Below are 14,408 nucleotides of genomic sequence, written 5' to 3'. Positions count from 1 at the left end.
CTTTGTTTACAAGCCCAAGTCTGCTTGTAATTATGCAACGTGAATATAAACAAGTCCACAAATTTCGGAAAAAGTCTACTTGGCCTATTCATTTTGGTAATGACCAAAGCGAACATGGAAGCGTGTGCTCTAAAAACAAGACAGAAAAAAAAAGAAAAATCGATTGAATGAAACGTGCAAACACTCTGCATAAGAGGCAAATGTTAATGCTGTTAAAGTTATTTCTTTTTTTTCTTTTTTTAATTGACTCTTAAGATTCATATCAGCACACTGACAGCGATCCAAGCAACTCTGTGGACAAACTGTCTGTCTCTGTTTGTTTAATTGGCTGTTTAGGAGGAATTTTAACCAAATTCCAGTTGGAATTTGTCTAAATTGAATTGTGGCCAGGCTGCAGAGGGCAGAGCAGCTGCAATGGTACAGTCAACAGACGGACCAAGGGAGAGTGAAGGAAAATGGTTTGGCTCTGGAGCCTTTACAACAAGCTCAAACAGGAAGTCATTCAACACAAAACGCACACCCATGACAAAACAACCACGCGTGCACACAGAGCACGTGCGCTTGTGTGTGTGCGGACGAGCCCGATCGCAGACGAAAGAGGGTCAGTTTGGAACACATTCCTTCCTCCCCCGAGCATGAGTCAGTATTTGTGTGTGTGTGTGTGTGTGTGTGTGTGTGTGTGTGTGTGTGTGTGTGTGTGTGTGTGTGTGTGTGTGTGTCATTTGATGTGCCTACAGCAGACTTCCTAAAGGCCATTCAGAAACAGAGCTAAAGAAATCTAAAAACAATAAAAGTGGAAGAGAATACAGCAGCTGAATGGGTGACGTGTGTGAAATACAAGAGAGATGAATTAACGGAGGAAAGAAAGAGAGCGAGGCTGAAGCTTGAAGGGATGGTGAGGGAAGAACAGGATAAAAATCAGAGACATGTTGGGGAGGGACAAAGTAATGAGGAAGAGAGGAAAAGAGGGGGGTCGAATGAGGGTTTTTCATATAAACAAACTGTACCGCCCTCAGGCACTTTCTGTATATGTGTGTGTTTCCTAATGCTTATCTCAGTTTGCTAAGTACTTAAAGGAATACACCAAGTCTGTGACACAGCTGGCTTAAAACTTTGGCGAACATCACTCTGAGAAGAGAAAAATCACATTCAATATTCTTAAATATCGCAGTTAATAAATGACAAGCAACCACCAATAGTTACAAAACTACTGGCTCGCTATTATTTTGGATTCACGCTCAATTTAAAGCAGATGACGTCCAGTTTAAACACACCTCTGAGGCTTTAAATCTGGAAAGCTGCATCGTTCTGTTTCTGTGTCGGAAAAGCAAAAAAAAAACAACTTTTAAATCAAACACAATCAAATCAAAGCCGCACGCCTACATTTTCTTGTTTCCATTCCTAAACTTTGAAATATATTAATTATCTGACTGAAATGATTTTTATATTAGTACAATCAGGATGACTGTGTGTTGGGTGGGTCATTTTTGCCTGATTAAATGTTCAAAGACGCTGTGACAAAAGACTTTAAAGCCTTTTTGTTATTTCCCAGTAAAGATGAGGGCAGCTCTTTGTGCGAAAACAAAACATAACAAAAGAAAAAAAGAAGGGAAAATAATTCAACAAAAATACTGATATTTCAAACATTAATTGAAATATCAGTGTCGACTCATAAGCGGTGCATTTCTTCATTTTTTAAAAAGTGTAACCACAGGAAAACTTTGGGGCAACTGCGCCCCGAAGACCTTACTAATTGGAAGGTCGGTGGTTCATTTCCCGGCTCCTCCGGCGTCTGCATGTTGAAGTGTCCCGGGGCAAGTTAATGAACCTCAAATTGCTCCATTGAATCCTTCAGAGTGTGTGTTAGGAAGTACTTAAAGGCATAGAGTACAGCGCAGTGGGAATGGGCTTTGAGCGGTCGGTCAGTGCAGGATTCTGCAGACCTCAGCTGGGCTGCCATGTTCTTTTTAGAGAGAATAAGCTTTCTCCTGGCAACCCTTCCAAACAAAACACACTTCTTCAGTCTTTTTCTAATTGTACTGTAGTGAGCTTTGAACATTTGTAATGCTAACTGAGGCCTGTAGACTCTGAGATGTAACAGAGTTTCTGCATTGCACTGCACAGTCTGACCTTGGGGTGAATTTGCTGGGATGTAGTTTCCTGTGGAGACTGTGTTACCCTTAACGCACACCTAAATGCTCCAGATCACTAAACTGCCAAAGCATCTGCTTTTATTCAAATGAAAATACCACTCCACTAACCATTTTGTCATTTACTAGTCCAAATATGCAAAATGTGCTTCTTCTTGAAGAGTTTCTTGCAATGGATAAATAAAACTCATCTTATCTTGTGTCTGGGACAAATAAAGGCATCAATTTGGAGACAACTGAAAGAAAATGAATGCTGACTAACTGCTTTAAAACTGGTAACCTTCGTTTTTCCAGCTGTTTATTCTCTAAAACATTAGCGAACCGGCGTGTGTGTTATCTGTCCACTCAAGATGCCCATTTTGTCCCACTCGTACGGCAACGATGCCCAATGTACAATAACAGGCAGCTTCAAATCCTGCCATCGTAAAGCTGACACCAGATAATGTTTATATATTGATTTTGGTGAAATAACTTGCTATAAAACGGCTGTTTGCTTTAGCCCTATATTAAAACGAGAGGAAGGTGCAGCAGCGCAAAACACACACTAACTCTTCGTGTTTTGTTAGAGAACGAACAGAAATCAAAGGGAGTAAGTTCAACAGCAGTTTGTCAGCCTTGAAGTTATTGCTGAAAGAATGCGGAGCTGAAAATATGCACAAAAAATACCAAACTTTTACTTGCTTTAACGCAGCATTTATCGTGCTGTGTGGAAAGGGAGGAAACTGAGATGCTCGTTGACTCTCTGCTGGCTAATTAGAAGCATCTTTTTCACTCACAGTCTGACTGTGTGAAAGAAGCCGACCCGTGTTCCTGAATAAAAGCACCGAGTCTCTCGCTTTCTTTAAATATTAATTCAGTCTGTTTCATGTCTAAGAACCTTTCTGGACACCGACTAGCCGGAGGCTTTAATCTCCAAACTCTCAACCACAGTCTCACTTCGCGATGCCGATTTTAATCCTCAGAGCAAACGTGCAGAGCGCTCCTCTGCACGTTTTAGTAGCAACAGGCCCTCTTGCGTCGCCGTAACTCACTTGTTGACAGCGAAGGGAAAAAAAACGGAAAACAGAGAGGAGCGAGAGACAGACAAGGGCACGCACATATTTTTAAGTGTTCACACACTTAATAAGCGGTATAACCATTTCCTGGGAATTCCCTTTGAGAGACAGAGAAACAGAGAGCTAGTGTGTGAGAGAAGGGAAGGAAATCAAAGGGAGTTCAATGCGTTGCGTGACGAGACACTTTCCATGAAGGCCTGAAACATACACACACCATTTTATTGTGATGACATGTCGGGCTGTGTTGCTTATAAGTTGTCTTACTTTCAAACACTCTTGTGGTTCTTTTTCTTTTTTTTCACCCTGTTAAATTGCACTTGGCTGAAAGTTTCTCTGCGTCTTGTGTGTCAACACAACTGCACCATGTCTGCAAAGTGCTGCTATGATAACGGCTTTATTGGAGCTACACACCTGCCCGGCAGCGAGATTGTTGATGACCTGCACCGCACATGGATAAACACACTGTGGTGTACACAGTGCGAGCAGCTGTAATATAAATCCAACACACAGGGCCTGCAGACTGAGCCCTTCAGTCAGCCACTCCGTTAATCATTGATGGACGCCCAGACACATGGACACACACAGGTCAGTGACACAGGCTGGTGTGTGTTTAGGTTTCCCCGTACACACTTCAGAAACAAGCAGAAACCAGAGGGGAGAATTAATCACAGAAAGAAAGAAAAACAACATTGATTCCAAATAGATGCAAGTCCTGCAGAGACAGGTGCCTTCTTCCTTAATCCCCTGGGAAAAGGAGGGAAGGTGGTGCAGAGGTGGGAAGGAAGAAGAGGGAGGGGAGTGTGTGTGTGTGGCAAAGTGTTTCTGAGCGGTGTACCAGGGGCACGAAGAAAATGTGTCGTACCATAGGCACGAGGAGTGTGTGTGTGTGTGTGTGTGTGTGTGTGTGTGTGTGTGTGTGTGTGTGTGTGTGTGTGTGTGTGTGTGTGTGAGAGAGTGAGAGTGAGAGAGAGAGAGAGAGAGAAAAAAAAGTCTGAGCTGAACCGGAGCCCAGGGGGAAACCGGCTTGACAAGAATTCAGCACAACACTCACATTCAAGCACAGACTACATGGGGAACTTTTTTTTGGCTGGAGTATCTGATTAACGCACACATTTGCATATAAAGTGCGCTGCTGTGTTGAGCACAGACTGTGCACATACACCTGTAAATACATTATTACATCTGTGTCTACATCTCAGCCACACGCGCGCGCACGCACAGGCACGCGCGACAGTGGGCCTACTGTCAAAACTGTCATGTTGTCCCTTGTCGTGTCTTTTTAGTCAAAGCGTGCCGCATCAGGACGGCCGATCGCGCTCGTGTCGCTTCAAGGTCTTTTGCGACACGCAAACATAAATGGCACACTATTATGCGTTTGCTCTGAAGGAAACTTTCAGACATTTCATTCTCACCTCGTCCCACTTGACGAATTTGCCGCCCTTCTTCAGCTCTTCGTGGACGGCCACGGGTTTCAGCTGCAGCGCGTGGACTCCCGGCTTGGCCCCGGCCATGACAAGGGACTCCCAGCCCGGGTGTCAACGCCTAAACCCCGGCTACGGCGACTTGGAACTCCTCGGAAGGAACAGAAGGCTCTTCCTTCCTGCACTTCCAGCCCCAGAGCTTCTTTTACTGTTCTTCTTCTTCTTCTTTTTCCGGGGAGAGGGTTAATTGAAACACCGAGCGAGGAAGGCAGGGAGGGAGGTTCTTAAAAGTCAGGCACTGTCCTTAAAAGTTAGCGAGCCTCCCCGAGAGTTTGAAGAACATGAGTAAAATCCAGACTAAAGACAGGACTCGGGTTGTTTCAGTGCGCACCGCCGCCGCCGTGTCTTGTCCGCGTCCACGCAAAGCGGTGACGCGCCTATAATTCCACTTTTTAAAAAATTATAAGCTTTGATTCATATATTTGTTTATTTGTGCAGAATCCTTTAATCACGCACTTGAGCCCTTGGAGAGATCCTTTCCTTCCTTCCTTCCTTCCATCTGGTCGACCCCTCTCTCCTCTCCCTCTCGTTCCACTACCAACTTTCTCTGCTTCCTCTCTCTCTCCCTTGTCGCCTCCGACGCGTTTTTTTCTTCTTCTCTCCTCCTCCTCTCCTCCCTGCATGTTTTCTGTAGGGAAAAAAAGAGAGGATTTTTGAGAGGAGAGAGGGACGGCGTCAGATAGCGCTGAGTGAATGAGAATGGGGTGGAGGGAGGGGGGGTGTAGTAAAATGGGTGTGTTTTAATTCAGTTCCTCTGCCTGCTTCTCTGTCTCCTCTGTACAGCATGCATGCAACAAAAGCTCAGAGAACACGGTCCAGCATATCACATATATGCACGATTGTTCCTGTTCCATGATTCAGCATCTCCAAATCTCCCCAACTCCATTCAATCCTAACTCTGCTTCCATTACACTGGGAGACCTGGAAGTGTCATATTTAAAAAATAATGACCCTTTTTTAGACAGTTTGGTCCCTTATTTGAAGTAAATCTACAAACTTCCCATCGTGCAAATTCAAACTGTCTTCCGTTAACGTTATGCTTTTCCCTACATTTACCTCTAAGTTCATATAAAACATGGCCAAGGTCACGGTAAGGTCATCTCAGGTTCTTCTTGCTTTGAGCAAAGAAGCTCCGCCCAGCTAATGTTCCAAGTTTCTTTTTGCTAGGCTAGGGTAAACCAATCAGAACCCCCAAACCAACCACAGGCAGATGGCCGCCCCTCCCTGAGTCTAGTTTTGCCAGAGGTTTCTCCTTGTTAAAAGGAAGTTTTTCCTTCCCACTGTTGCCAAGTACTTGTTCATAGGGGGTCATTTGGGAGTTTCTCTGTATTACTGTAGGAACGTCTGTTTGGCACTTTGGCTGACACCCTATGTCTTTTAAATGTGCTATACAATTAAAGTTGACTTGATTTGACACTGTGTTGTTAGTGTTTAATGCCGAGCGGAAGACCACACCTATGGCCAATTTAGAATCACCAATTAAAATAGCATGCATGCCTTCAGAGTGTGAGACCGGAGTGATTCGGAAACTTCCCACACAGAAACACGCTAGCCAACCAGCAGCCCAGAATCTTCACCATACGTCACGCCATTCTGCTAATCTTTAAAAATCCTCCAAATAAAACAACATAAAGGGAAAAGAAATCCCTCTTGTTTTCTCCGTGCGTACAGAGAGGACACAAACATTTTCTCTTTTGAGCAAAGACAGAAGAGTGACACAAACTATTGCTCTGAGGCACGGGGCAAGGAAAGCTGGGTACTGACGTAAGAGGAATAAAATATTGTGTAAGGCCGTTTTTCATTAAATATCACAGGCGCACGTAGGTCCCCCATGAAAATATTAGAGACATTTCCTGTAGTTCACTGCAGGGTGCAAAAGCAATCACCAAGTTCTTTTCATTCTAAATTACTCTCGCCTTCGAGTGCTTTAAGTCTGCTTCTTTGTTGACACTGATAGATTGCCTGCACAGTCAGCAGTGTTATTAAAAGACAGTATCACTGTTATTGGAAATGCATAGTAATCAGCTTAAGAGGTGATTTTGGAGCAATGAGTGGTCCTGTAACTCAGGAAGTTGGAATGCGCCATTAAGGACGGGCTCAAGATAACAAATCTGCGTTCCAGAAACAGGAAATAAATCCGAGGACTGGCAGGTGAGGTAACTGAAGATCTTTTCCCCCCTCCCCTCCTCCAGATCAGTGGCAGCGTATCATGTTTAAAGAAGCATGAGAGCAACGGAGGTGGCACAGTTAGAGCACGGGCCTGTCCAAATCCTGCTGCCAAGCAACGTTTGGCTCCTCATAAAAAAGTGCTCCAGAGCAACTGATGTTTTTTAAAATTGTTTCTTTTTTTTGGCAACTATTGACATTTTCAACTCCTCTAACTACGCTGGGCAAGAATGTGAGATATGCTGCAGCTTGCTGACTGACAGCAATTGAGTCTTGTGTGTGCGTTTCCTTGAAATCAAAAATCATGACCCTGAATGAGGCACACTTTCTGTACAGCATCTTGCATGACACCACACAAACACAGGGAGGATTGATGCATGTGCATTCTTTCTGCAGTGCAGCACGCATGCATGAGCACGGGGCCGTGGCACATCTTCTGTGGGTTCACGCAAACAATGTTGGGTTGAGTCCTGCATTTGAAGCGTGGGCACCTGTGCTGTCAATAGGCCTCTCTCCACCTCCCACTCTCTGTTTCACCCAGTTCTCTTCCTCTGGCTGCCCTATCTTCTCCCTGCTAAACAAACTCCCTCTCTCCTCCTCACTATCTCATCTCTCATTCCAACAGGTGTCGCGCTCCCATTGGCTGCTGAGGCTTATCTGCAAAGAAAAAAAAATTAGGTAATGGAATTAGGTAACAAAACATGATAAAAGAGTGAATGCAGACGCTTACTTACATGCTTACATTGCATGTTTTCAAACTGTACCTGGAGTAAGATCAAGATCCTGGAGGGTGCTTCAGCCCTCAGGTCTCTGAAACAAAATCTCTCATGACCTAAAAACCACAAATAATGTGTGTATTGTGTATGAAGTGTGTGTGCGTGTGTCTAAGGTGAGACTAAACCTTAAACCTTTTCCTGTTAAAAGGGTGTTTTTCCTTCCCACTGTCACCATCTGCTTTCACATAGGGGTCACTGTTGGTCTTTATCTTGAGGCAACTGCCGTTGTGATTTGGCGTTATATAAATAAAACTGAAATTAAATTAAATTGCCCATCAACTACTTTAGAGGAAGAATAAAGGAAATTATGCAAAGGAGGACAGGCAAAGCACAAGGAAGTATCATTTGCTAAGAAGCGTGAAAAGGAAGGCGCAGAAATAGTGCGCATTGACTGGAAACGTAACTGCAGTGAGTCCGAGATCTAATCACGCTCAGGCATTTAGTTTTCATGCAACAAGGAAGTCGAAATCTTTATTCTTCCTTACTGTTTGGTTTACCCACAGTTAAACAAAAGAAAGCAAAGTTGAATATTTAGAGAGAAGGAAAATAAAGAAAGTGAAAGATGATCAAAATAGCTTCCTGATAAACAATGGCGTGTCCAGCGGGGTGGCCTGGGGGGGCACAGGCCACCCCCCCAACCAGACTGGCCACCCCAGGTGCCACCCCAAAGGCAAAACAATAAAATTCAATCAAATATCAAATGTCCGATTATGTTTTCACGGTGACGCTCAGATATCCGAGTGTAAGTGAATGCAGCATCGGCTTCTGCGCTATGTGCATCACGTTAGCAAAGGTAGGAGAGCCAAGCACGAAAGACGTCACTGCAGGAAACAATTTTTCGGTGAAAGAAAATGAGGACAGAATAAATGTCCCGGTAAGTAATATTAAGTTTGTTGAGTTTAGTAAACTTCGGCGAAATTAGAATACCAAGGAAAAAATAACACTTAAAGAATTATTGCAGCCGTGGAATATTTCAGACAGTATGCTACAGAGGGCAGCTAACATAAGAGTTATGAGTTATAAGATGTAATCTAAGTCGTAACATTGCTGTATGGAGCTGCAGATTTGGTTGCAGGTTAACATAGCTGGACTGGCCATCGGGCTTATTTGACTTATTTTTTATTTATTTTTGTAAGGGCATGAACAATGAGAGGTGGTGGATTGGCCAGATGCAGGTCGATGTGTAGAAATAACTCCGTTGTTTGGTGGTGGCTATGGCGGGGCTTCCACAGAGGCAGCAGGTGGATGAGGGAAGGGGAGGCAGGAGGAGAGCCCCGAGGCAGCCGCCAGTCCGAGTGTCAGGTGAACTGAACTTCAGGTAAGAAGTTATGACCTGCAGTCTATCTGGGTCAGATATGAACTAAGTTTAGGTGGAGTTTATTTTCGTTGTGCTGACTTTTTACTGTCAGTTGCAATAACTCATACTGCGTTCTAGCCAGCTTGGAGTTTTTATACAGCTGTTCGGTTGCTATGATGTTACTGATAGTGAACTTTATTTTATTCATAAGGTTAGTTAGTAGAGTTGCCAACGGCTCCTTAAAAAAATGGAATGGTCCCTCAATCAGAGAAAATATTACACGTTTCGTATTGAGCTGAGAAGAGACGCAGTTTGTCCCGAACTTCAGCTAGAATGGAAAAAGACACAAAGCTGGATTTATTCTGTCTTTACGCTGCACAGCTGCCTCTTCTCTCATCCTCCCTCTCCTGTTGCTACTTCAATCATGAAACTGATCGATGATCAGCTGATCGGCTTTTCTCTCTTGTTTGTTTATCGCCCACTTTGCGCCAGAAAGACGAAACCAGCAGATGTCACGCTAAACAACAGCAGCACGTTTAAGCTTGATCGGCTGTTGTTAGAATTTATTTAATATTAATTTCTAGTATCAGCTGATGTTTGCTGGAGCCACAGCTGTAAAGCTGCTGGTCATGATGTCGGTTTGGATATCTGGTGAGAGGGAAACGTGAAGACCACCCACCAGGATCCTTTTTTATGTAGCTGACAGCTGGTAACTGTGCAGGGGCGGGTCTAGCAAAGTTTTGCCAGGGGGCCAGGTAGGGCATTAACAGGGAAAGGGGGCACAAAGAAATACTTTTCTTTCCTATTCTCATTTAAAATATCTAGCTTTTATTAAATAATTATCTAAATCTTACAACCAAAGTTTTTATCTGACGTAAAATGTATAGAAATCATACATATACCAAAAAGACTGTACATCACTGTCACAACAGGGTTTGTTTTCATTCAAAGGCTTTATGGCTTTAATACCTGGTGGGTCGGTCTGTAGTCAAAATGCCCGATTTTCTGTCCCAGTCCAGCCCTGCAGGTTATACTGGCAGTGTCACCATGCCAGCTGAATGTATTTCATCATCAGCCAGTGTTGTTCTTTATCAATATTACCAAAGTTTACCATAAGGCAGCATAGAAAGTATTTACTTGCTTTCAGGTTTTATTCAAATATTAGTCTTTTCAGTTGTTTCTCCACTTTTTTCCTGTTTCAAAATCAAACACCAGTTTGTGAGAAGATTATCTTCTTTTTTTAACAGGCAGAGAAAGTTTTGCATTGGAATGGCTAATTTGTCAATTGTTTGCTACAAATGTTCGTATTTTAATATTCAAAAATGTTTTTGCCCAAAACATATGTGCAGTATATGTCAGTAAAAATACTATGCAAATATTGCTGTCCTTGAATGCTGAGTAAACACTGACAAAGCACTGATTGTATCTCTTGTACTTTATCAACGCAGTATCTAAAAACTTTGCACCGTAGTGGTTAAAATCTCATTCTAATAAGAGTTAAAAGTGCATTTGGTTATTAGGTTTATAGGATTATTGAATTATGGTTAAGGGTTGGTAGAATTTTTTTTTAAAAACATTATCTGCCAATTAAATCTGCCACCCTTCTCCAAATCTGTGCCCCTACCTGGCCCCCCCAACAAAAATTTTCTAGACACGCCACTGCTGATAAAGAGGGTTAAGAAAAGAGACCAAAAAAAGGCAACAGGAACAAAATAAGGGACGCATAGAAGAGATGTGGAGAACGGGAAGACCCCACCACCACCACCCAGATCTTTTCCCCTCTCAGTCTAGTAACAGCCAGATCTTTCTCTCCAACGCAAAGCAAAGAACTCACAAAGACACATTGTGCAAAGACACACAGGCATATTCACTGTCTCTCCGCACAGAAGCATATACAGTGCACAGACTAGCTTTAATGGGAAAGGCCTGACTCAGTCAACGGTAGCAGAGAAAACTTGATCAGATTACTGTTAACAGTGTAGCAGAGATTTTGGCCTGAAGATGCTGACGGTTCACTGGAGGCCGGACCCATCTGTCTCCACCACACCGCGGGGTTATTGTCAATGTGTTCTCGAGAAAAGCTATCATGTGGGCGTGTAGACGATGTGCTGATTACAGTCCCGCCCCCCAACACCCCAAGAGGCATTCAGACACAATGCAGATTCACATTACAAGAACTTTGATTTACCTGTGGTGCAGCTCCATTCATTTGAGTCTACTCTTTCTAAATGAGATGAGAGCTCCCCAATGCCCCCAAGAGCTCCCTATGGGGGAATCCACTCATTTATTATAGATTACTGATCGCGAAGCCCATTTACAACTGCGATCTGATCTTATGATGCCATCTAGTGGCTGCACAGCAACACTACTGTCTCTTTTTGTTCATTGCAAGATTGATTGTGCAATAATTAGGAATGTGGACGTACTAGATCCAGCTATGCCTCACTTGTTAAGAGGATACAGGGCTGATACCTACCTGTGCACACCTCAATCACAGTAGCCTGTGTTAAGCACAGGTGTATTTGCACAGGTGAGTCAACACTGTGTACACAGCATACAGTAGAGGTTGCAAGGTTCTGCTTTGATTTATTACTTTGGCGGAGAGAGAAAAGGGAAAAGAGAGCAAGACTACTCCACAAAATTGCGGCAGTTATTGAAATAAATAGAAAAGCACCTTTTTTGTTGAATATTTATTTATTCAGGCAGTTAGTAAACCCAAAGGAGCTGGTCTGGGACATGTGCATTAAAACAAATAAGTCTTCTTAACCAGAGAGTTTCTCCCTGTGTCTGTCTCTGTGTTGCATCACAAAGCTGACCACACAGGAAAGAGCACGTCAACAGCTCCCCCACGTGGATGTCCTCTTTCAGAATCAGAATCAGAATCAGAAAGGGTTTTATTGCCAAATGTTGAGCAGGTTTACAACATTAGGAAATTGCTGCGGTGCTTAGTGCAAACATACTGTCATAAATAACGCTTAAATAGACATGAGAAAAAAAATAAGAATAAGAATTAAAAGTGCTAAGTAGATAGATATATACATGAGTGCAGGTGGTGATCAGTGCCAAACATGGAATGATGCAGTGAACACAGCGTAGGGTCATGTGTTAATGGTGGGAACAGTCATACGGTTATTGTTCATGAGTCCAACAGCAGAGGGGAAGAAACTGTTCTTATGGCGAGAGGTTCTGGTGCGAATGGACCGGAGCCTCCTGCCTGAGGGGAGCAGGTCAAACAGACTGTGTCCAGGGTGAGAAGGGTCAGCTGAGATCCGAGCTGCACGCCCCAGTGTCCTGGAGGTGTACAGGTCCTGCAAAGATGGGAGTCTGCAGCCAATCACCTTCTCAGCAGAGCGCACAACACGCTGCAGTCTCTGTTTGTCCCTGATAGTGGCTCCAGCGTACCACACGGTGATGGAGGAGGTGAGGATGGACTCGATGATTGCAGTGTAGAACTGCATCATCGTCCGTGTTGGCAGGTTGAATTTCTTCAGCTGCCTCAGGAAGTACATCCTCTGCTGGGCTTTCTTGATGACGGAGGTGATGGTGGGCTCCCACTTCAGGTCCTGGGTGATGGTGGTACCCAGGAAGCGGAATGAGTCCACAGAGGTGATGGGGGTGTCAGTCAGGATGATGGTGGGGAGTGGGGCTGTGTGCTTCCACAATAATCTCCACTGTCTTCTGGGCATTCAGCACCAGGTTGTTGTGGCTGCACCAGGACCCCAAACGTTCAACCTCCCTCCTGTAGGCAGACTCATCCCCGTCCGAGATGAGTCCAATAACGGTGGTGTCATCTGCAAACTTGATTAGCTTGACAGACTGGTGGGTGGAGGTGCAGCAGTTGGTGTATCACCTTGTTGTTGAATTGTGCTATACAAATAAACTTGCCTTGCCTTGCCTTGCAGGGAGAAGAGCAGAGGAGAAAGAACACAGCCCTGAGGGGAGCCGGTGCTGATGGTCCGGGAGTCCGAGACATTCTTTCCCAGCCTCACGTGCTGCTTCCTGTCCGTCAGGAAGTCAGTGATCCACCGGCAGATGGGATCAGGCACATTCATCTGGGAAAGCTTGCCTCGGAGATGGTCTGGAAGGATGGTGTTGAAGGCAGAGCTGAAGTCCACAAACAGGATCCTGGCGTAGGTTCCTGGGGAGTCCAGATGCTGCAGGATGAAGTGTAGGGCCATGTTGATGGCGTCGTCTACAGACCTGTTGGCTCTGTATGCAAACTGCAGGGGGTCCAGGAGGGGGGCCGTGAGGGTCTTGAGATAGGAGAGAACCAGGCGCTCAAATGACTTGATGACCACAGATGTCAGAGCCACGGGTCTGTAGTCATTTAGTCCAGTGATCCTAGGTTTCTTGGGGACAGGGATTATGGTAGAGGACTTGAAGCAGGCAGGCACATGACATGCCTGCAGTGAGGAGTTGAAAATGCCAGAAAACACTGGGGCCAGCTCGTTTGCACAGTGTCTGAGGGTGGCAGGAGACACACCGTCTGGGCCGGGAGCTTTTCAAGCATTCAGATTCTTAAACTGCTTCCTCACATCTGCTTCATGAATATGAAGAGTTGTGGTGGGAGGAGGTGGTGTGAAATCCTCCTTTGTGTGGGGTGAGGAGGGGGGTGTTGTAGGTGAAGTGTTTGATGGTGGTGATGGCTCTATGGAGGGGGGAGAGGTGGGGGAATGAGTGTCCAAAGTGTCTCTATTGTTGGGGCCGTTGGAGGTGTGAAGGCTGCCTGATGGCTCGTCAAAACAGCAGTAAACAAAGAAACAAAGAAACAAAGCAGATGGCACTGCCTTTCTGGGTGAATTTCTGACTAAATAAGTATAGTTTCAGCTAAAACGTTGCAGCATGTCATTAATTTGTAGTCCTGCATGGAAACATACAGTGGATTTATCTATGTACTTATTTTTTATCACCAGAGTATATGCATATATTCTCTGAGTTGTATCAGATATTGACCTTATGAGACTTTTAATACAGAGCATCAGTATCGGGAACTGTGAAGGTAGGAAAATGTAAAGACATCAGCCTTTAATCTTTTAGCTGCAAACTAATGAACAACCAGGTCAAATTCAGGACGCAAACCAAGTTTAAATCCACCAGCTTGGTTTGTATGCTTGTTATTAGTTCCTGTCATGTTTTTAATGTAAAACAGAAAAGTAACTAAGGGAGACAAAACTGCAATAAAGTGAAAAATTACATTTAATTTACTGAATTAGAATAGAATTAGTATAAAGTTAAGGAAAAACTAAAATACTCAAGTAGCACGTGTACTTCAGGTTTGGAGGTTGTGCAGCCATGGACTGGACGTGACAAAATAATAATAAATAGTGTTGGACAACAAATCTGGGATCCACTGTGAAACACACACACATCCACAGGCCATAATTTTCCACACTTTCCTCTCATTTCAGAAGCTCCTGATCTTTGCAAGTTTGAGATTTGTAGGCCGAATATATAAGGTTTTAACATATTTGTCACACTTTTCA

General features: G+C 44.1%; 1 protein-coding gene across 2 annotated transcripts in view; it reads right to left on the bottom strand.

Moving 5' to 3' along the window:
* plcb3 (phospholipase C, beta 3 (phosphatidylinositol-specific)) overlaps nucleotides 1-5,385 on the bottom strand; it is a 58,423-nt gene extending 53,038 nt beyond the window's left edge. For both annotated transcript variants that reach the window (XM_085400315.1, XM_085400316.1), the window contains exon 1: nucleotides 4,618-5,385. In XM_085400315.1, the coding sequence (XP_085256441.1) occupies nucleotides 4,618-4,716 (99 nt within the window). In that variant the 5' untranslated portion in view covers nucleotides 4,717-5,385. The remainder of the gene's footprint in view (nucleotides 1-4,617) is intronic.
* Between the last annotated feature and the right edge of the window lie 9,023 nt (nucleotides 5,386-14,408).

Source organism: Rhamphochromis longiceps, linkage group LG3, assembly GCF_057381845.1.
Source record: "Rhamphochromis longiceps isolate RC_006_pf linkage group LG3, R_longiceps_female_GT1.1, whole genome shotgun sequence".
NCBI lineage: Eukaryota > Metazoa > Chordata > Actinopteri > Cichliformes > Cichlidae > Rhamphochromis > Rhamphochromis longiceps.
The sequence above is the reverse complement of the archived record's forward strand: the minus strand, read 5'-3'. Positions and strand labels throughout refer to the sequence as shown.